The sequence below is a fragment of the Mizuhopecten yessoensis genome, unplaced genomic scaffold, assembly GCF_002113885.1.
Source record: "Mizuhopecten yessoensis strain PY_sf001 unplaced genomic scaffold, ASM211388v2 scaffold10131, whole genome shotgun sequence".
NCBI lineage: Eukaryota > Metazoa > Mollusca > Bivalvia > Pectinida > Pectinidae > Mizuhopecten > Mizuhopecten yessoensis.
The window spans coordinates 45,424-70,033 of record NW_018408394.1 but is presented as its reverse complement, the minus strand read 5'-3'; the positions used below and the strand labels follow the sequence as shown (position 1 = coordinate 70,033).

General features: G+C 36.3%; 1 protein-coding gene across 1 annotated transcript; it reads left to right on the top strand.

Annotated features, from left to right (window-relative positions):
* The first annotated feature begins 5,789 nt into the window (after positions 1–5,789).
* Positions 5,790–23,730, top strand: LOC110459592 (ribosomal oxygenase 1-like). Its single transcript, XM_021511922.1, has 18 exons — positions 5,790–5,977; positions 7,138–7,251; positions 7,580–7,784; positions 7,895–8,286; positions 8,638–8,777; positions 9,682–9,781; positions 10,374–10,487; positions 10,829–10,935; positions 12,337–12,444; positions 12,781–12,815; positions 13,820–13,914; positions 14,587–14,670; positions 15,076–15,180; positions 15,503–15,644; positions 19,410–19,533; positions 19,909–20,008; positions 21,091–21,177; positions 21,518–23,730. Exons 1-18 carry the CDS (start codon positions 5,936–5,938, stop codon positions 21,608–21,610), a joined length of 2,187 nt encoding a protein of 728 aa, XP_021367597.1. The 5' UTR covers positions 5,790–5,935; the 3' UTR covers positions 21,611–23,730.
* Positions 23,731–24,610: the final 880 nt, after the last annotated feature.

The window sequence follows — 24,610 nt, the reverse complement described above, 5'->3', positions numbered from 1 at the left end:
GGTCTGCCCCACCCTTGCAGACATAACCCCTGGGTCATAACTTTGAAATGGTTGAGATCCCCAACCCAAAACTATATATACAAACGCTGGGCAAAAAGAGACAAATGCAGTCATGATATTAGAATTGATCCTGGGATCTGGTCACAACCCTAGGGACCTAGTTTCTGAGTCACAGCTTGGAAACAGTTGAGATCCCCACCCCATAACCATACATAAAATTGCTGGGCATAAAAAATTAAATACAGATATGCTACAAGGATTGGCCTTGGGGTCTGGCATATTCCCTTGGATCTCATTTGGAGAATATTTTGCCATGATTGCTTAGATATCCAGGTGAGCGATACAGGCCCTCTGGGCCTCTTGTATAAGTGGTTGTTATCAGGGTAACACATCACTCTTTATATAAGTGGTTGTCAGGGTAAAATATAAGATATAAGATATTTTACCAAAAATTTCCCTGCATGGAAACATTGATTAAAGGAAAACCATAATTTAGGCTGATGACTGTTTGTAAAGCTGGGGCCAGTTATACAAAGGACCAAGAACATTGTCTAGTACCCAGTGAAGCTAGTTTGAGGATTTAGGGTTAGAGTTAGGGTTGAGGTACTCCAACAGTGTTAGAGGTTTACATGGCGAGATAGTTTTGATGGCGCATGTCGCAGTCGGCAAAATCATATGCGATAGAACAAAGGCTGACCAGCGGCCTCTTATGTTAAGAGTAGGGTTGAGGATGCTTTCACCACTACACGTTGTGTTTTGGTGTGGGATTTTATTTTGACCAAACAAATACTCAAATTGTCAATGGGTTGTAAAACAATACAAAGGAAAACCAGGGCTTGTAGATTTGATGTCAGGGCTAGTGAACATTTTGAATACTTCAATATATGTTGGTCTAGTAGTTTCCAAAATCTGCTTGTGGCTGGTACTTTTAAAAAATATGATATTTTACATCCTTGGCTCAGCCATGTGAGGCAAAGTAGTACAGTTTGTCACACATGACTACTGTGTTATGCATGTATGGTATTGCCCATGTTGTTAAGCATCTGATGCAGCCTCATTGTGACATTGCATTAATGAGAACTCACATAAAGTGACAATGGTGAAGATGAAGACAGGAAATAGTCAGAGGAAACATGCTTTAGTCAGTTAATAGATATATTGTGCATATTAAATGTGATGAACAATACTTGAATTTCCAATTCATATCAGAGTGATGAAACTGGTCCTGAAAGCTTTCCTTATAGCTCTGCAGGGCCTTGCTCAAAAGAAACTGCTAGACTGTTGTCATCAGTCTGCTATGAAAGAGAAACCCATGATCTATGAGTACTGACATTGGGTCTATGGAGAGTTGTTTTAAGTGTCTGTAAGACATGTTTTAATGGAGATGTGTATTACTTTATTTTTGATTCTGTATGTGCATAAGGGTCACCAAGGAATGTCACTTGGTAAGCTGTCATTCCAATCTCCTTACCTACCTACCTTTAAGGTATGGGTACAGGCTAAATACTTGCTACGTTGTTGTTTAATTGTAGATATGTGTGCCATATTGTACCATATAGTATACTGTTCCTTGAACCATTGTCCTGACCAATCTGATTAAAATGTTTTAAATTACACTTTATGAATTTGGGTTGTATTTTTATGTAGATTAAACAGTTCGGACAGTTACTTTTTCGATAATTAGATTCCAGTATTTTGTCTTTGCATGTTTTATTTGGAATCATATTTATGTGATCAAAGATTCATTCTATAAAATCCATTTGTTGTTTAATGCCACTGGTCAGTGTTTTATGCCTTTGGTGGTCTTTATGGTGCAATTTTGTTTGATGGTGTTCAAGGAATTTTCAATCAGTGAGGGAACATTATTGTCAGGGGCCATACACGTGGTGTGAAGATTAAGAGACTCAAGTGTTTTTAACAAAATATTGCATTTTATTATTGTCAAGAACATGACTTGTACACATAATTATTATGAAATTAAAATATGTTTGTTTATAGAAGAAATTACTTATTTTATCATATAAAGAGTTTCTACAAATTTTGTTAGTTTAAATTAAAAAATATGATTGGGGAGCCATTTCCCTAAACTCAAATGAACACATGCGTTGTCCTCTTAAAATTGAAAACGTGGACTGTTTCAGACTTAACCAACACATGGACTGTTTCACACTAAACACATGGGATGTCTCTCACATATTTACAGAATATCTAACACTTAACAAATAGCCTGACGAAACACTTAACTCATGGGCTGTCTCACTAAAACACTGGCAGCCTCACATTTAACACATGGACTCTACATGTCTCGCACTTAACACAACGGCTACCTCACACTTGACACATGGACTATATAGTACTTTACATACAAACTGTCTCAAACTCACAGGGTGTCTCACACTTGACACCCAGGCTGCCTCATATTTAATGCAGGGGTTACGTACTCATGTTAAAAACAGGTCTTACACTTAACACATGGGCTGACTCACACTTGAAATAAGGTTATGTAGCACAGTTTGTCTCAATCTTGGCACATAGCTAGGCTATCACACGTAACATGTGGTTGTCTTACACTTAACACATGGTTGTCTTATACTTAAAACAGTTTGTTTCACACTTAACACATGGGTCATCTCTCCCTTAAAATTATGAGCTGTTTTGCACTTCACACATAACTTGTCTCACATTTATCACACCTTAAATAGAACAGTGGTCTCTCAATATTAAAGTATTTCAAAGCAATGCAGCCATTAATTCAGTTGTTTTTTTATCAATGAGTCACATGTGTCCATTTTTCTGTACTTCAGGAAACCGGCTACCTATTTCACTACTGTGAAGTTTTTCAAGAAAGATAACTCTTACATGCAATTACTATGTGTATATGGTTTATCTACTAAAGCAAGCCATTTATGTAAACCTATGGACCGATCAACACGTGTAAACCATTGTGTCCATTAACGCCTATGGACCAATCAACATCTGTGAACCAATGGACCAATCAGCATCTGTAAACCAATCAACACCTGTATACCATGCAATGGAGCCAACAACACCTGTATACAAATGAACTAGCATAAAACCAATAAGTCAATCAACACCAGTAGCCAATCAATCAACACCTGTAAACCAATAAGTCAATCAACACCAGTAGCCAATCAATCAGCACCTGTAAACCAATTAGTTAATCAACACCTGTAAACCAAGAAGTCAATCAACACCAGTAGCGAATCAATCAGTACCTGTAAACCAATTAGTCAATCAACACCTGTAAACCAAGAAGTCAATCAACACCTGTAAACCAAGAAGTCAATCAACACTTGTAAACCAATAAGTCAATCAGCACCAGTAGCCAATCAATCAACACCTGTGAACCAATAAGTCAATCAACACCTGTAAACCATTAAGTCAATCAACACCTGTAAACCAATAAGTCCATCAACACCTGTAAACCAGTAAGTCAATCAACACCTGTAATCCAATAAGTCAATCAACACCTGTAAACCAATAAGTCAATCAACACCGGTACTAGTAGCCGATCAAACATTATTTTTTTTGCCAATAGACCAATCAACACAATTGAAATCCAATTGACAAATCATGCAACACATGTAAACCACTGGAACAATCAACACATGTTAACCGATTGGCTAATCAACTGACGTAGACCAATCAGCAAATGTAACCAGCGAACCTATCAACACCGGTAAACTTAGTGGGTTAATCAAAACTTGCAAACCAATTGATCAATAAACACCTATAAACCATTGGGCAAATCAACATGTAGACCAGTGGACCAATCAACAGGTGTTAACCAATGCATTGAACCAATGAACACATGTAAACCAATGGACCAATCCACTTTCTGAATTAGTGTTGACGTATGTATTTATAATAAAGGTTATTTAAGGATTGAAACCTGTTTTGTTGAAGTTTATGGGGTATAAATTTCAATGGGTCTTGAGACAAATTTTATGAATTGCTTCGCAGTTCATATTGAATTGCAAGAATGGGCCTTAATTGAGACAAATCTTATAAACCACTGTTCTATCTAATGAAAACCGTACCGTTATACTATGGTTCATTTTTACCAATTCAAATCAAAATGTTAAACAAAACAAAATTCTTTCCAATTAAAAAACTACACAGTCAAGGTTTCTGCAAGGTTCAAATTTGTTTTCCTAATTTGAATGAATTATTAGTCATGCCTGAAAAAACATCAAGTGCACTTAACTGTTACAGTTTCTGGTTGTGGTAATTTGAGTCATTAGGGTGCAGCAAGTGTGTTACATTTTTTCCCACTATATATACGGAAATAATATTTTCCAAACCCACAAATCGAATATAACACGGCTCAAAATATCTTACTCCAAAATATATGCGAAATACGCGGCTATTTTTTGCAATTATATAACATGCCTTATTTAATTTTTAATCCATATCATAGACGTATATAATACAGACGTGTTATATATACATCTCTGTCCATATGCAATATTATTTTTGCATACACAGTGATATTTCACATGCGCAAATAAAAAAGGTAAGTAAGAACATTTTTTGATCTGCAATTTTTGATTAAGTATCTTGCAGATTTATGTAAGAAACCTCAATAAAAAAATGTAAAGCACTTGCCCAGCCATATTCCTTTTATTTTTAACAGGATATTCGTTTCATAAGAGTACCTCAGAGATTAAATATTGATTTATTTTGTCAAAAATATGAATTATGATTTAACTGTTTGTCTCTTATTGTGAATTTGTATGCATGCATATGTTTAAGGGCAACACCTGTTAAAAAGGATATATATATACATGCCAGGCTTTTATGCTATTAACACTGGTTATTATTCACCTGATAATGTGATGCTAAGGTGGATGCTTAATTGTCTTTCACATTTATTTTTGACATTTACAATTTTTAATAGGTATAATCACGGAATTAGATTGTTATCTAAGTCTGTGGTATAATAAATCACTCCTGGTGATCATGTGTACATGAAACCACAGGTGAAAATACAGGTTTATCTATCATGAAAAGGACTCTACTTTTGAAATAACACTTAATCTATACAGAGACGTATATACTACATATATATATACTGGCTTTATACGTCTCTGATCTATATACCTAATTCCAACAGATGGTTTATCTCTCAACTGACAGGGTGATCACCACACCAGTGACATTAGAACCATACGATTAGGTAGAGTCAGACCGGTGAGCCTTCACCACTGACCTGACTGGAGACTCTACTAATATATATAAAAAGATGGTTAATCCCCTAATGTTTAGAGTATAAGTAGTGGACTCCTTGTTTGGGCAACTGCACCCTTAGACATATATAGATATTCAAACTGCTGCTTGCCATAGAAAATCATAGTTCACAGGATGGTTGATATTAGAAGGAAATCCATAGGAAAAAGAGGAAAATCTTCAAAAACCTAAGTCCAGATTATTTTTGAACACAGAAAAATGGGTGTTGCCCGGGCAACTAGGGCAACACCCCTGGGTCCGTCACCGTATAATATAAGCATTATGTGTATATTAACAGACGAAGCTACAGTACCCGTGTACTTATAAACTTTAATAAAATATACAGGAACGATAACTCATATCGAGACATATTTTTCAGCGATGTAAGCTAAATTGGTTTTGTTGTGTAGTATGTTTTCATCTCAAATTTGAATTTAATTCGGTCTTAAAATATTTCGGAATAAGATAAAGTACAATTTAGTGACAGTTTGAGCCAAAAGAAAAAAAATAACAGACAATTTATAACATCGCAAGCGATCTTAAATTTGAACAGCAACACATGGCGGGATGTAGTTAAATGGATTAAGACTGTTCCTCGATTTAGGTTTAAATCAAGAGTACATTTTTCATGGTTCAGTGACGATTTTACAATCTCTAGTCTGTGTACCAGTGAAGATCGTCGAAAATGAAGAGAGTGTCAGCATTTTCTGTTTTCAAATCGAAAAAGGTATCATACCATCTGTTTGTAGTTTTCGGTCGATTCCATTTCATCGGTAGTAATAAGGGAAAAGTAAACATGTTTGTTGTCAGTGTCATGTTTACAATTTTGATGTAGGCCAGAGTGTGGGTGATGTTAGGGTTGGGGTACTCCAACAGTGTTAGAGGTTTACACGGCAAGATACTTTTGACAGGCGCCGTGTCGCCAAAAATCATATCCGATAGAAAAAAAAGCCGACCAGCGGCCTCTTATGTTATAGTAGTAGGGTTGGGGTACATCTTTACATGAATCACAGGGGTTCGGTTTCGGGATACTTTCGGTTGATAATAAATATACACACCAGTACATAAGCCAAATCTTGTCGGGTTTTGGTTTGGTTTAGTATTGTTTAACGTCCTATTAACAGCTATGGTCATTTAAGGACGGTCAAATCTTGTCAGAGCTGTACATATTTGTATCCCTCATTCCCTTCCCTAATACCTGAATACTGGTAGATGACTGTAGGTATTGTCGGGGGGGGGGGGGGGGGGCCCAATCACTTACCTGCACATGCCTTTTGCCAGTATAATATAACGTACTCTCTTTTAACCTACATTTGTTGCCATGTTATCATTTTCATTTCCAAAAATCTTCATAAAAATGTGTTATTATAAAAATGCCACCTCAAAGAACACCTGATTGTCACAATTGCACTCATACCTATGAGTTCTGTCACAGTGATTGGAAGAAGAAATAACAGCAACACTTTTATTCTGGTGTTTGTACACATTATAAAACCTTACAACTTTACCGATATAAATATAAAACTTTTCAAGATACTTGTTTTCAAGGTCTCAATATTTCTGTAGAATTACTAATGAAGTCTGACAGAGACCATGTACATCATATTAACAAAACCTTTTTCTCATGACCACAAGATATATAACAGATCTTGGAACATCACATGAAATATTTATATAATGTAGACAGGTAGAAAGTGGTTTAATTATTAAATTTTGTGCATGGACATTTCTGATGTGTGCTTCTAATTTTGGTACAATATTTGAAGAGGTTGTACTGAAGAGTTTTCCTCGTAAGGATGAGATAATTTCAAAAAACAGTATACATGATATGGTATTTATTTAAATGAAAAGAATAGCAATCCAGATTAACTTCAAACTTCATTACAGGAGGTAGAGCCGCAGAATGATATTGACAGGAGCACTATTCGTCGTGCCGCCAGTACACCTGCTGTAAATGTAAATGATGATAAGAAGACTGATGGCAGAAGTAAAAAAATCCTGGTCCGAAAATACGTTGTATTCCTGCTTTACTTTTCATATCTTCTCCAATAACTTAATATATGTATTCCTGCAAAGGGTTAATATTTCTATTGGTGAAGATAGTATTTCTTTATGGTATGTAAATTCACAGTTATGCCTAGTTAGAATGTGCTTTTATTCGAAGAGATTGTATCCAATTTTTGTAACTCAAGTATGAAAAGGATGAAATGATAGTTTATAAACTAGTTTCTATCACAAGTTAAATTTGTTTGTATACATGGAGCTGTATGTGATTTTATTATGCTTGAATGTGTGCAATGTATGGATAATAATAAATGATTTATCACAGAGAGCACTGAAGTCAGGCAGTCTGCGACAAAGTTTGCGGGGAACGCCAAAGATAAGGCCTTCCATCCTAAAGATGCGTGAGAGTGGTCCAGTGGCTGGAGATGGAGATACAGTAAAACTGACCAGTCTACGGGCATCCAACTCCGACCTGACCAACGACTCCACACCAGCTGTTGCTTCAAAGTCACACAAGGAAAAGCTGTCCAGTAAGTCACACAATCTGTATGTTGTTAAACAGTTTTTGCTTTAATAATGAGCTAGTTTAGCAAACTACTTAACATTATTCACAGGAGAATTTCATATGTTATATAAACAGGTGCAAGTCTTCGTCAAGACACACCCAAGGTACCACAAACAACAATCATCAAGCCTCGACGTAAGATGCACTCCGGCACTAACCCCTTACCACCTAAAGGTAAAGTCCAGTCACAATCAAAGCCTCCCATTGACTCATCACAGTCATCTGGTAAGGTCAAGCCAAGGTCAGTCAAAGATGAAAACTCATCAGAACCTCAAATAAAGTCACCCAAATCACCAGCCAGCAAAGAGAATTCCTCACCCAAACTAGGAAAAGAAGGGGAGTCTCCAAATTCAAGATCAACGCAGAAAAAAACCAAGAGACACCATAACTCTGCTGAAAATGGAACACCAAGCAAGAAAAAGAAATCTGAGAATTCCAAAAGTGATCAGTTTGAATGTAGCACAGAGGTATGTGCATATATCTATTTTTATGATGAAACTATATTCAGCTTAAAACAATTTCCAATAATTTATTTAAAATTCAATGTGTTTTTTGCAAAATAAATAAATAACAATTCAGTACTTTTCCAATATAAGTTGATCTAGTTTACCTTTATCAATGTTCGTAAATAAATTGATATACAAAAAAACCCGCTTGTTATCCCAGTATATATTTATCTCGGGTATGTAAAATCAGCTGGTTATTAAATTTAACTGTGAACTCCACTGTTCATGAGAAGCAAATGACAAATATGTTCAAATATAACAAATCAGTTCCATGCCTGTAAGAGTGAATACATTGTCACTGCTTTTTTTCAGGAAATAGAGCAAGCCATGGATTTTGCAGAAGAAACTGTAATGGAAAATTCTAATTTACCATACATGCATGACAGCACAATGGAAGCCAAGAGAATTTTTGAGTGTCTCATACACCCTGTAAAACCAGACAAATTTTTCAAGTGAGTAATATAAAATATTTTTGTCACAAGAAAAATAAGACATTTTACTACTCAGAATCAACTTGTGTTTAATGCTGTCCTATCCCTTTAATACCTTCATTGGTGGATATTGTTTGTTATGATGATATCATCAGAACATATCTTACTCCGGACAGTAAAGATCACCATTATTTGAATGATGATATACAAATGTTTTAGTTACACTTCTTCTCTTTAAAAAAAATAAAAAAGGTAAATAGATGAGTAGTTTTAGACATATTTAATTTTCAATCAATTGAATGGAATCAATAGATGCAGTACTATTTAAAGTGGTGGGGAATTGAGCATGAAAGTTTTGCTGGAACAAGACATCAGTGATGAGGAGTACAATCAGTGTCAGTAATATTTTGTGTCTGGTATTCTAAGGTGGTTTTGTAGTAGTTTAGAGCAATTTAGATTTATCAAGCTCCTGGATGTATTAAAAACAATTAACACAGCATCAATTAATACCTAACGTTCAAATGTTGGTGTTTAATTATTGTTAATGTAATTCTTGTAGACCACTTGTTGTTTATAAATGATAAGACAGGTCTTGTTGTTAATACAAAATGTTTATTTCTACAGGTAAAACCTGTAACATGCACAAATGAAAACAATGAATACATTTTGACAACAAATTGACTGGTTACATTCTGTAAAAGCTTTGTCATATTGTCAGTGTAAATATATTGTCAAAGGTCAATTATATCTTGGTATCACTTACTCGACCATACATACTTTTACATAACATTTAGAAAGCATTGTAAAATATTGAAATAATCCAGGGAAGGAGTTGAATTTTATAGTTCAGATGTTCATAGCATGTTACATGATTCGTTAACCCCTGTACATGTAGATACAATACATATTTTGTTGATTTCCCCAGAGAACTGTGGGAGAAGAAACCTTTACTGGTGAAGAGACACATGAAGCAGTACAATGATGGATGGTTCAGTACAGCAGAACTAGACAGGATCCTGCGAGAGGTAATATACAAAGTATCACTGTCGACCTATTACACTGTATATCCCATTTAGAACAATACCCTTAACTTCATACTGGTACCTCAAATCTTATATGGAATCTTGGAATACCTCAAAATTATCACAGTTGACCTGTTATATCCCATTTATAATGATACCCTTAACTTCATACTGGTACCTCAAATCTTATACAGAATCTTGGAATACCTCAAAATTATCACTGTTGACCTGTTATATCCCATTTATAACGATACCCTTAACTTCATTCCTAAACCTTAAGTCTCTCCGCGCCAGTAGGTGCATAAGGTCTCCACACTTTTTTCCCAACCCAATCTGCCTTGCGCTGCATGGTGTACTGCCTTTCTTCATACTGGTACTTAAATCTTATACGTAATCTTGGATTACCTCAAAATTCCATATTGCATTAACCTTTCTATGGAATGAACAAAAACACAGCAATGGTTTTAGAAATGAGATTAATCTGTCATGCAGAATAGTCTGGTTAGAACGTAAATAATGGATAAACATATTTTCAAGTGCTATTAGTTTAGAATGAGTGAAGTAAGCTCATCGGAAGTAAATTTCTTTGTTACAGGAAAATCTTCAGTTTTCAGTGAATCTTGACATAACAACATATACAAATGGCGTGAGAGAAACCCACAATCCTGTAGGAAGGGCGTATGCTCCTGTGGTCTGGGACATGTACCAGGTAACTATATTGAGTAGGTTAGAAATGAAATACTATATGGTCTGTATTTCTTTAACCATTTAAGTACTTAATGAAGAATATGATAAATAACACTTTCTCCTTATTCTAGCAACATGCAATAAAAATACATATTATTTTATTCAATAAGAAATATTAGAAATAAGAATATTTCTTTGTGTGAAGATTATGTAGTGGTTTGTTTCATTGTGGTAATTACACCATAATCAATCATCCTGACACTAAACTTTTTATTGCTATCTAGGTGTCTGCATTCACTTTAACACTGCTTTAGATAAAACTTTTTCAGAGAATGTTTATTGTGATTTTGTGTTTTACTTCAGAGTGGCTGTTCAGTGCGCCTGTTAAACCCTCAGACGTACTCGAGGAACGTGTGGAAGTTACTGTCTATGTTACAGGAGTACTTCGGCTGTTGTGTGGGAGCTAACACGTAAGGCAGCAGCTAAATAACACCTTAACAGTCTGTGTTTACTGTCATTCAGAAGATGAAACCTGATTCTGTAACAAGTAGTTAATTTACCCCAGTTCATGAACTGGAACTTGTAGACTTTTACGCATGAATATTGACAATTTTCAATACATGTCAGTCTGCACGAAAAACTTAAGAAGCCACAGGCACTTTGGGCCTAAAAGAATTCCGAATATACAGCTGGCCCCAACTAATTTTCACTGGCCCAAATAAATGTACAAAATAAGGAAAGAAAACAAAAAAATAATAAAACAGCTTGAATGGTTTGTAAATAGGTTTAATATTATAGGGTTTTTATCATAATGTCAGTTGTTGTTTAACTTGGTCACTTATTTTTATGTAACTTACTATTCTCATGCTGTTTTATAGCGTCAATATTAAAATTACCGGTCCAGACGGAAAAAAGAACTGATGTCCTCTTGCTCCCTGCAACATTCACAAAACATGATCTCTTTACTGTCATCATATTTCAACCATGGCCGATCCGTTTTCCATGTCGTTTGAAATTTTCTTGCCCTCTTTGCGTCATAAACCTTCCACGCATACATTTCATTAAAGGGAGTCTCCGATTTGCGTTTCTAACTAGGTTGTGCACATTCCTGATATCAAAGGGATCGAAGCTCGCCATGCTCTCCTGACACTTAAAAACCGAAAACAGAAGTAGTGAGACATGTAGCGGTAAAAGCAAGAATGTTAGACTTACCTTGGTACGCAACACATTAGGAATTCAAAATTGCCAATTTTATCCCGATGCGACATGAAAGGTGTTACAGTAACGAAACACAGACGTAACACAGATATGGTTTTAACAATATATATATATATTTGTTTGTATGATAATTTTCCACTGGCCCATCAGACTTCTGGCTTCACAAACTTTACTGGCCTGACCTGTAATTTACTGGCCTCGGGCATCGGACCACCAGCTTATTTCACAGACTGACATGTACCAGTATCAGTTTTGAAAACAGATTGAGCTTATAGATTTTTTCAACGTCCTCATGTAGACAAGGACACTGAAATACTTAGAAACATACTGCCATAAGTTCAATTACATATAGATAGACTTCCACAAGGTAAAATACAAATGTACTACAGTGGCATACAGACTTTTGAGATTAACAGATCGTTTGTGATTTTCAAGTTTTAAAACACAAACTATGACAGTATGCCGATGAAGGCTGCAAAGTAAAATAACAGGTGAACCACCTCACTGTTATAGATTAAATAGATAGAGAAGAAATGATCAGGGTTAATATGACAATAGATCATACGTTTAACAATGCTGGAGAAATTTGTTCTTTTGTTCACAATAGACAGAGACAGCTGTACTTTCTACAACACACTATTTTATGCTGACAGGTACTTGACACCTCCAGGAACACAAGGGTTTGCTCCCCACTTCGATGATATAGAGGCATTTATACTACAGCTGGAGGGCAAGAAACACTGGCGACTATACAGCCCACGGTAAGTATTTAATCTGAAACTTAAAAATAACCTTATGAAAATCAAAATAATTATAATAAGATGAAGAACTTCTATTTTTTGCCACGATAGTAAGAATTAACTTTGTTACAGCTCCACATCTCACTGTGTCCTTATTTTCTCGTTCTTTATTATGATAATTTTGAGACATGTACTTTCATCAGACCACCAAATGGTATATTCATATGTCAGACTCATGTTTTTGGAGTTTGCCTTTATACCTAGTTTAGTTATTGGTAATAAAGGACTTATCTGATTGATTGATTGTGATGTATAGTTTATTTTTGATGAATTTATAAAGAAAACTTTCTTTTCCAGATCAGATGCAGAAAAGCTGCCAAGGTTCTCCAGTGGTGAGTTGTTTAAACATCCTGTGTTTTTGTAGACATCAAACATTTGACCTGTTTGGTGACAGCTGTATTGTCGGAGGTTAAAGCTGAAAACTTAAAGAAACCAGTATCATAATTCTACAGTGTCAATATAGTATCATAATTCTACACGGTCAATATAGTATCATAATTCTACAGCGTCGATATAGTATCATAATTCTACACCGTCAATATAGTATCATAATTCTACACCGTCAATATAGTATCATAATTCTACAGCATCAATATAGTATCATAATTCTACAGGGTCAATATAGTATCATAATTCTACAGCGTCGATATAGTATCATAATTCTACATCATTAATATAGTATCATAATTCTACAGCGTCGATATAGTATCATAATTCTACATCATTAATATAGTATCATAATTCTACATCATCAATATAGTATCATGATTCTACAGCATCAATATAGTATCATAATTCTACAGCATCAATATACATAATTTAAAATGTATTATCATTAATCAGTATGCACCAGTTACCATATACCTATAAAGCCGGTGGAAGTTTGATGGGACATATTATGGGATTGGAAGCATCCCCATTGGTTTCCACTAGATCACTTGCTTTAATAGCATTCAATTTTCATAAAACTTTCGAAGCATGCAAACTAAGCAAAGTCAGATTTCAAAGCCGGGCAATATTAGCACTTAATTAACATGTTGTGCTCTGACTGGTCTACAGTTTGTGCTCATTAACTAAATCAATTATTGTTCAAATTCTGATTATTGCGATCCAAACAGTTAAACCGGTTGGACCAGAGTTGTTCATTTATGAAATAAGGGCGAACCTAGTAATCTGATGCTTCTTTCAGGCAAGCCTTGACAAAGCATTACAAGGCCTGCATAAACATTTGCAGGTCTGCCAGGGTTTATACCTGAAACTGTTACATTTAAAAATAGACAAACTGGTTGAACTGGAGACACGAAAGGGGACATTAACTTGTTTTGCTTTAATTCAGGTAACTTCACTGACGTAGATTTAGGGGAGCCTATATTGGAGAAGACCCTGGAGCCTGGAGATCTTCTATACTTCCCAAGGGGGACAATCCATCAGGTAGGTTGCATTACGCTGTATGGTCCAATAAGTTTGGACCCAGTAATCTGATGCTGATTTCAGGTGAGCATTGACAAAACCTTACAAGTCCTGCATAAACTATTGCAGGTGCACCAGAAAATTGTTACATTTAAAATCGGACAAATCAGTTGTTTTGCATATTAAAGTAGACAGGCCCCAGATCTTCAGTACTTTCCAAGGGGACAAACCATCAGGTGTATTACAGGATTTGTACTGCCCATGGTTTGGGTGGACATCTGTTGGGTTTATCTGATTCTCTAGTTAAGAGTTATACAGCTGCCTGTTCACATTTCACATTTGGTGAACCTAGAGTCACTGAATTCACTAGAGTAGATATATACATTTGTTTTACATTCAACATATTTGTTTGTGATCTGTCATTGGAACATGATTAAGGTCCCAATATCTTTTGTTTAACTGATTGAAATTGATAAGGTGATTTAAATAAGTAGTACAGAGAAATTGTGTTGACAAAAAACATTGATCTCCATATTTCCAGTAAAAAAAAACCAGGATTTAGTATTGTACCAGTGAAAGTGATAGAGAAATGTTATAGGACCTAATGAAGGCTTGTTTTCATTAAGGTTCCTGAATTAGGAATGTTTTGGTTAAGGCAGATTACAATGTATTTGATATTGAATTCTTGTCCAGGCTAAAACAGTTGGAGATGAACACTCCCTACACATCACCGTTTCCTGTTACCAGAAGAACACATGGGGCGATTTATTTGAAAAGGTACAAATTTATAATATAATCTGAACAAATCAGTATACTCTCCATGTATTTGAGGGGGAGTATATAGTAATGGATTTGTCAGTATGTGTGTCTATGCATTGTCCTTCTGTATATAGATATTTCACGAACTCTTTAACAGAAGTAGCTTATATTTACATTATAGTTAATTACACATAATCTTTATGATTATGTTAAGTTCTACTAATTAGATTTCAGTTGTCATTGATTTGATCAAGATTAAAGGGTCAAATGTCATACTTTTGAAGTAAAAAATGAACGTGTATTTTGTCAGTTTTTCAGTAAGAACATCAATGCTATGGTATAAGAAATTCACATTCTACATGATATGATTAACTCCAATCTTATTTCATCTGTAGAACCTCTTTGTGTATTAATTTGTTTCAGCTAATGCCTAGGGCAGTGCAGTTAGCTGTTGAAGAAGATGTTGAATTCAGAAAAGGTTTGCCCCGAGGCTACCTCAATTTCATGGGGGTGGCTAACTCTGATGTTGTAAGTGTTGTAGTCTGACCATCCATTTATATTCTACTGACCCTGAAATTTATTTTGACATTTTGAAGGGAAAATGTTTGCTTTGCTACATGATCTTCAGGATTTTTTTGATTTTTTTTTTAAATTAAAACAATTTTATGTTTGTATGCTACCAGAAAATAAGTATGAAATTTTAAGGTCTAACTAAGCTTAAACATTCCTTTATACTCAAGTAATATTTTCTTCAATAAGATCAGTAAATATAGAGTTCAAACATGTCAGTGTGCCTCCCGTAAATGTCAATACCTGTACTTACTGGGTTTGATGGTTGTTACTCATTCAGGACAACCCACAGAGGAAGGAATTCCTTCGGAAGGTGGAGCAGATGATGATGAGGATGATAAGTAATGCCCCAGTGGATGCTGCTTGTGATCAGATGGGCAAACAGTTCATACACGACAGTCTGCCTCCCGTTCTGTCAGAAGGTAGGTAGAGTTTAGACAGGAGAGTTTGTACATGACAATGATGAGGATGATAAGTAATGCCCCAGTGGATGCTGCTTGTGATCAGATGGGCAAACAGTTCATCCACGACAGTCTGCCTCCCGTTCTGTCAGAAGGTAGGTAATTTAGACAGCAGAGTTTGTACATGACAGTCTGCCTCCCGTTCTGTCAGAAGGTAGGTAATTTAGACAGCAGAGTTTGTACATGACAGTCTGCCTCCCGTTCTCTCAGAAGGTAGGTAGAGTTTAGACAGGAGAGTTTGTACATGACAATGATGAGGATGATAAGTAATGCCCCAGTGGATGCTGCTTGTGATCAGATGGGCAAACAGTTCATCCACGACAGTCTGCCTCCCGTTCTGTCAGAAGGTAGGTAATTTAGACAGCAGAGTTTGTACATGACAGTCTGCCTCCCGTTCTGTCAGAAGGTAGGTAATTTAGACAGCAGAGTTTGTACATGACAGTCTGCCTCCCGTTCTCTCAGAAGGTAGGTAGAGTTTAGACAGGAGAGTTTGTACACGACAGTCTGCCTCTCGTTCTGTCAGAAGGTAGGTAGAGTTTAGACTGGAGAGTTTGTACGCGACAGTCTGCCTCCCATTCTGTCAGAAGGTAGGTAGAGTTTAGAAAGGAGAGTTTGTACATGACAGTCTGCCTCCCGTTCTTTCAGAAGGTAGGTAGTATTTAGACAGGAGAGTTTGTACACGACAGTCTGCCTCTCGTTCTGTCAGAAGGTAGGTAGAGTTTAGACTGGAGAGTTTGTACGCGACAGTCTGCCTCCCATTCTGTCAGAAGGTAGGTAGAGTGTAGAAAGGAGAGTTTGTACACGACAGTCTGCCTCCCGTTCTGTCAGAAGGTAGGTAGAATTTAGACTGGAGAGTTTATACACGACAGTCTGCCTCCCGTTCTGTCAGAAGGTAGGTAATTTAGACAGCAGAGTTTGTACATGACAGTCTGCCTCCCGTTCTTTCAGAAGGTAGGTAGTATTTAGACAGGAGAGTTTGTACACGACAGTCTGCCTCCTGTTCTGTCAGAAGGTCGGTAGAGTTTAGACTGGAGAGTTTGTACACGACAGTCTGCCTCCCGTTCTGTCAGACGGTAGGTAGAGTTTAGACAGGAGAGTTTGTACATGACAATGATGAGGATGATAAGTAATGCCCCAGTGGATGCTGCTTGTGATCAGATGGGCAAACAGTTCATCCACGACAGTCTGCCTCCCGTTCTGTCAGAAGGTAGGTAATTTAGACAGCAGAGTTTGTACATGACAGTCTGCCTCCCGTTCTGTCAGAAGGTAGGTAATTTAGACAGCAGAGTTTGTACATGACAGTCTGCCTCCCGTTCTGTCAGAAGGTAGGTAATTTAGACAGGAGAGTTTGTACATGACAGTCTGCCTCCTGGTCTGTCAGAAGGTAGGTAGTATTTAGACAGGAGAGTTTGTACACGACAGTCTGCCTCTCGTTCTGTCAGAAGGTACGTAGAGTTTAGACTGGAGAGTTTGTACACGACAGTCTGCCTCCCATTCTGTCAGAAGGGAGGTAGAGTTTAGAAAGGAGAGTTTGTACATGACAGTCTGCCTCCCGTTCTGTCAGAAGGTAGGTAATTTAGACAGCAGAGTTTGTACATGACAGTCTGCCTCCCGTTCTGTCAGAAGGTAGGTAGTATTTAGACAGGAGAGTTTGTACACGACAGTCTGCCTCTCGTTCTGTCAGAAGGTAGGTAGAGTTTAGACTGGAGAGTTTGTACATGACTGTCTGCCTCCCGTTCCGACAGAAGGTAGGTAGATTTTTGACAGGAGAGTTTGTACATGACAATCTGCCTCCTGTTCCGACAGAAGGTAGGTAGAGTTTTGACATATTGAACTAACTAGCGGACTAATCTGACAAGCAGGATGGCCACCAGTCATCTTCATATTCGGCTGTTCAACTTTGTTATCACTTTATCTGAAGAAGCAATTAACAGATCTTTATCAAATTTCGTATGTTGATTTTCTTAGATCCTTAGTTGTGCCTGAGACATTTTGAGGCTGATCAGAAAAACAAAATGATCATTACTGATGAAAGGCAGCCATCTTGTATTTCAGCAGTTTCTGTTCATTATCACTACTTTCCAAGAAGTACGAGACAGATGTTTCTCAAATTCGAAATTCCGGTCCTCCTTGTGACACATGAAGTACTGTCCTAGTAAATAGGTCAAACGACAGCTTCACTTTTGAAATAGCAATGCCGTTCACAACAGTAGGAAACTTTGATCTTAAGTTTCCATAATTAAGGTATTAACTGTTTACATGACTCAATCCAATAGATGAGAGAAAAGATCAATTAAGGATTATATTTTTTGTTGTTGAGGTTTATAAACCTCAATTTGTCTTAAGACCAATTGAGGTTTATACCCCATAAACCTCAACAAAATGGGATTCTATCCTTATATTTACATTCAGAGCGATAATGATATTTGTTTGGATAATTTCTAAAATATCGGTCTTGTGCAAGTCTAACACCACAGAAGGTATCAACACTTATGACATCATCACTCACTGTGAGACGTCGTCCTGGTAAGATGAATAAGCAAATTAAGATGTAAATTATTTTTTCAATTCAATTGCATACTTCTGACAAAAAAAATACAAAATTTAAAACAATCTTTGAATGGAACTACTTTCCGGACTTCACATTGTAATCAGTATGATAATATGCTGATGTATTCATACGCCAACTGAAAAGTTCATTGAAAAATAACTTTTAGAATGTTAAGTAGGTACGGTAAACCTCCAGTCAGTTCGAATAGGCGGATAGTTTGAACACACCTTTTTAACAATAAAAACAATAATTGTTTGTCTAGTTATAGTTAGAACCCGCCTTATCAACATTTCAGATAGTTCGAACACATCGTACAAAGTTTGGGTAACGGTGAATCTAATTTGAAGTGCGAGTTTGACTATCGGCATTCAAAATGCTGGTCTCGTAAAATCGCTCGTCTTGGTCAACAATACACGTTGACAGCAACGTTTGGGTAACAGGTTGAATTTCAAGTATATTACATCATTATCATACGAAAGAAGTGAATCCGTAAGTGAAAACTAGCTCAGGTGCAATCTGTAGCCACAGTTTCAAACCCCAATCCGCATACTCAATAATACCGGCCCCCCCCTATCGGGGCCTACATAATGGCCGCTGCTTTGTACATTATACGGAGTGAAAATGAACCTGCAACATATTTAATAATCAATTGACATGTAAGTAAACGATTTATATGAATTATTGTTACTCTATACTACACATAGCAAGTCCGTTAAGAAGCGTGTTTTCCATTCACACTTGGCCTGTTCGTTGATGTGGCGGTTTGTGTCAAGGCATTCTAAATGTAATATTTCACAGGGGTAACACGTGGCGATGCAGGCCTCTAAAGTATTTCCCAAAGCTAGCCAGAAAACAGATTAAATCCTGGGGTCCGTCCACATTTCATGATTTAATCCCAAATTGTTTGAATTCACTCTGATAATTCGAACTCGCGCTTATTTTGGCGGCTACAATTTGATATAATTCGAACAGGTTAAGCAATATGTATTTAATTTTGTTCGAACTGACCGGAGGTTTAACGTATATTGAGTCCAAGTTCAGTAGAAATGTAAATATTCTTAGATAGGACCTTTATGAAGATGGTACAGTGTTGGGCACTAGATCTCCCTGGGATCTCTTGTTTGTTGTCATGTTTAAGCCAGACATTGTTTTTAATCCAATATTCCTGTTTGAAGCTGAGAAATCATGCAGTATACACAATGGAGGAGAGAAGTGGGACAAACAGAAAAGCCAGGTTGTAGGAGCAACAGAAATTGAACCAGACACAGCCATCAAAATTGTCAGGAAAGGCATTCTCAGGTAAGGCATTCTCAGGTAAGGCATTGTGTAAGGCATTCTCAGGTAAGGCATTGTCAGGTAAGGTATTGTCAGGTAAGGCATTCTCAGGTAAGGCATTCTCGGGTAAGGCATTGTCAGGTAAGGCATTGTCAGGTAAGGCATTGTCAACACTAGATCAATCGATCCAAAAGCAAAATTATTTTCCCTCTTCTTTGACTGCCCTGCTGAACTCCAAGTGGAGTGTCAAAATATTATTTAAACTATTATCCCGACTTTGTTGTTTGGATATTAGCATGTCTGTGGCTGTATATTATAGGCAAGTTGTCCTTAATGCCAGCTGTTTTATGTATCCCTTTGCACTCGTTGGCTTACGTCTTTCTTGCTATTTTGTTACAGACTCCTAACAGAAGAGGATGAAGTTAGGATATATCACACGCTGGAGAATGCACGGTTATACCACAAGGTTGATCCACAGTACATAGACGTGGAGGCTGAGGTAAGTATATATCACACAAGTGATTACATAAGTGTACCGTGATGTTCCATGTCATTATTTGTTTGAATAACTGTAAAAAATTAACAGAGTTTGAATAATCACAAATTCTCACATCATGAGAGTCCTCCATCTTTCAATGTTTGAATTGTCTGCATGTTGCAGACAATAACAATTTAACCAAATGGTATGAAATTTCATTCAAGTATTCCTTACATCAGTCTAGGCCAGTTGAAGGTCAAGGTAAAACATTCAAAGTCAAGGTCACTGCTTACCAATATTTACATGCCGATTGAAAGTTGGCTAGACAATTTTTTCTTGACTGAAGTTTTGTAACCATATTGCATGAAACCTCACACAATTATTCCTGACATCAATCTCTTGAAACCAGTTGAAGGTCAAGGTCATATGCTTACCTGTTCATCTATTTGTCTGTCAGTATAACACTAGGCTGCTGGTTCCTGACTTAAGTTCCAATAGAATTTTATGGAACTTAACACAACTATGACAAAATCATAATGAGGGGAAACTTTTATTGTCTAAGCATTCCTTACTAATATTTTAAACTAATTTCTGTAAAGTTACTCCATATAACTTAGACCATAGCCCACAATGCTTGTTTACACATACATACACAAAGCTCAACTGGATGGATTTTAATTGAACTTATCATTTATTATGCATAGACTTCCACCACTAGTAATAGCCTGTTGTTTGGTATTTAGCATTGTAATAATTTGCAAACAGGAAACACTTACAACAGATCTGTAAAAATGAGCCTTGGACAATGTTGCAACATGTTGATATTTGTTCTTTTTGTATTGGGATGTGATATGACAGTCCAATATACATGTTAACAGGTTAAAACAGGTTAAAATATACATATACTGGTTTTCTTATATCATTATGACAGCCTACTTGAGGATATTCACTTCTGTTGGCAGAGTATTATGCCACATTTATGTTGCTGTTGTTTGTTTGATCTGTTTATAGGATGTCAGTGATTGTATATATGTGTGAAGTGGGATCTCCTGTATGTACTATAAATTGTACAGATTGTTTAACTCCCTGATCATCCATTATAGGTAGCCTCTGCTGTAGAGTTCCTCATCCACTCCTACCCGGAGTTTGTCAGTGTGGAAAACCTGCCACTACCTACCCTGGAGAAAAAGGTCAGCAGTTCTAAGCTATCCCTCTATTACCGAGATCTTGTTAAAATAATCGTTCATAGAATGCTGTATACCGTGACATATCACAGTTTCAGTTTTACCTTGTTGCCATCCATTATAATGGTGAATTCATTTTGAGTGTAAAATATAAGTACACAGACCATGTCTATCTATGTCTCATTAGAATTTTTACTATGAAGTGGGATAAACTAATTGTCTTTGTATGTATAGCTAAGTCTCCTATCAGATAGGTTTCCCTTGCTATGTTAGGTGTTGTACGCAGTGCTGTTATAATATAAAATAGCCAGAGAAGGTGTGTGATGTTATGTTACTTTACTTTCAGCTTGAAATAGCGACATCACTGTATGAGAAAGGATTACTGATCACTGGAGAGCCCCTCACATCATTGGACGATGACAGCTCATGTGACAACTGACCTCTGACTGGGACATACCTGCGAGTTCCCAATTGTGATGTAGACAGAAAATTATAAATGCTAAAAAGACTTGAAGCAGACTTCTACCAAGTTGTGTTCAGTAACAGAGAAATGACTGCGTTTGATTTATTATGTATTGTCTACTGTTAAGGTCTCCTGGGACAAAGTCTCCAGTGACCTGCTGCAATTGTCTTTTGTCTGTCATCGTACATCCCTAAACAATTCAAATTTGGGTCATTTTGCTGAAAAATTGCTGAACTGATTTTAATGAAATTTTTATGAAGCTTCCACAGTTAAACTTGTGAATTATATGGATCTCAGAGCCAGGGCCCTGAGGGGCGGGCCACAAAGGGGTCAAATTTACAAAAGTTTCAACTATAATCCTCTCCAGACCAAGATGTGAATAAAATACTCTTCATGGACAGAAAAGATCTAAGGTGCTTCATGAACATTTTGAATTTCATCACCTTTAGGTCACCTATCCCCATGGAGAGGGGTAACATTTTACTAGATTTTGTGTATGGAAACAACACTTTGGGGTATAGTTTGTTTATTTTCAGTTGGAAATAATTCAAATATGGTTAGAATTATTATCATGGAATGTTAGATTGATGGTATGAAAACAAAAGCCTTGAAACACACCTAAGGCTTGAGGGATTGGGCCCAGAGGAGTGAAAAGGCTTGCTTCAACAATTTTCTCCTCAGACCTGATGCTATAATCATTGAGAGAAATGTCCTGAGGTGATCCAAACTTGTGAATTTCATTAACCCCGTTATGAAGTGGGTACATTTTATAGTCTATATGTACTGGGATAACACCGTGATATTATGTGTATTTTCTGAGGAAAGTAATTTAAACTTGATGGGAATTTAAGTCATGTAATGGCAGTTTGACAGTATGAAAACTGAGATGCAAACAAGGGAGGTGTACAAAAAAATTACGTTTTTCTTGAGGACCGCAAGGGCTAGGCATTGTTTTAATAGCATAATTATCAGGAACTGGTTTACTAGAAATTGGTGAAGACTGATATAGGTTTTGTCTGTTCTGATACTTACCAGCTGTACATAGTGTGTGTGTGTGCAGGGGCCTGTTTGTTTATGCAGAACAACGGGTTTGTCTGTTTTTAAATGTAATATTTTCGGGTATATGCAGGCCTTGCAATGCTTTGTTAAGACTAGTCTGAAAGCAGCATCAGATTACTATTTCATAGACGAACATCTCTGGTCCAACCTGTTCAACCATTTGGATCACGATAAAAGAAAGTGGCCTTGGTCGTTCTTCAACACTTTGTTTGTGAATCCATAGTTAAAAAGACCTTTTTTGGTTTATGTATACCCAGGTAAACTTGTTTTCTTAGTCATATCACAACAACAGAAAACAGTTGTACGTTTTACAACTCAGGTGACCATTAAGGCCCATAGGCATCTTGTTTTGGAAATTTGTTTCCATTATTTGTTTTTTTTTTAAATTTGAGTTGTACTACAACAGTTCCGTATTGATATGTATTTGTTACAGAAATAAACATGGGTTGTAAATGATCATGTAAATTGTTGTATCAATTAATTACAATTGTACAGGTGTGATTTTAATACTAGTATCTTGTCTTTCATCAAATCCGTTATAGCTTATCTACATAATCACAATATGAGAAACTGTGGACATTATACCTAAAACGTGAGTTCCCTATCAGTAAAACTGAGAGAGAACTGGCTAAAGGCTTGGAGTGTCCACCCCACGATCACATCCATCCATGATGTTTGAATGATCACAAAACTTCACCGATGGAGTACCAGGATACAACTCTTGGGCTTGTTTTTCAGTATTGTTGGTATATATCAACTCGTATGTATCAGTAATTATTAACTTATTATAAACAAGGTTATGTGATAATAATTGAAATGCCTATATGCTATATACTATTTCTCATTTTATACATACTTCTGTTTCTCTTAGCAGTTTACAATCACCAAGTGTTGTATCCCAGACTTTTATATTTTAAAGATTTCACATTAGATTTCTAGATTTTATTATAGGGATCATAAATCAAAGTCCTGTTTAATTCCTAGCTGTATTACAACCTACTTCCCTAATATAGAGGACTGTACTGGTATTATAATGATGTATTCTGGTATTATATTGATGTATTCTGGTATTATATTGATGTATTCTGGTATTATAATGACCTCTTATATTGGATATAGGAATACAAGTCTGGTAACACCTATACCAGAACTAACACCAGACTTATTTTAAACTTAGTGTTTTGTACACTGTTTAGTATTGTGATTTGTACAGTTGTCGTAGGATACAGTATGCTGGGTGTGTAGTCACTTGTAAGGAGCTTTGTTCAACAGAATGTTATACATATTTTGAACACACAATCGGTGAAATATTTAAAGAGTGCAAAACATCTTACATGTATCATTGCTGCAGGAGTTCCTTAACCAGTGAGAAACAGTATTACCGTTTATTTTAGGTCAGAGGACAATAGGTTAACCTTTAAATCACTTTGAATTGGCTGGATAGAGAAAATATAATGGCAGTGATAATTACAGGAAAAACTCAGTCCCTGGGATTGGAACCCTGGCACTAACTATTACTGTTTCTGTGATATTTACTGTTGCTTATCACACAATTTACACTAATCTGAATATTTGAAGCTGGTGAAGGAATGCTGCTTTTAACTATTGTGAGTGAGTAAGATAAATGAAAAAAGATGTTTGTAATGTCTTTAACATGAAATAAATTGTCCAATCATCAATGTACTGTTGTTGTTTATGTTGTACAGGATGTTTTATTACAGACTGGGCCCTTATACCAACCAAATGGAGGTAATAGCCCTGATTCATTAAATAAGTACAGCTCACTGATTAAGAAATCATTACTGGTGGGAGACTGGATTGCTTTACAATGCTTTGCCTTAGTAAGCCTTTAGTTTACAGTTCTGGTTTATATAGAGCGGGGGTAATTGTTAGCCTTTGGCTTACAGTTCTAGTTTA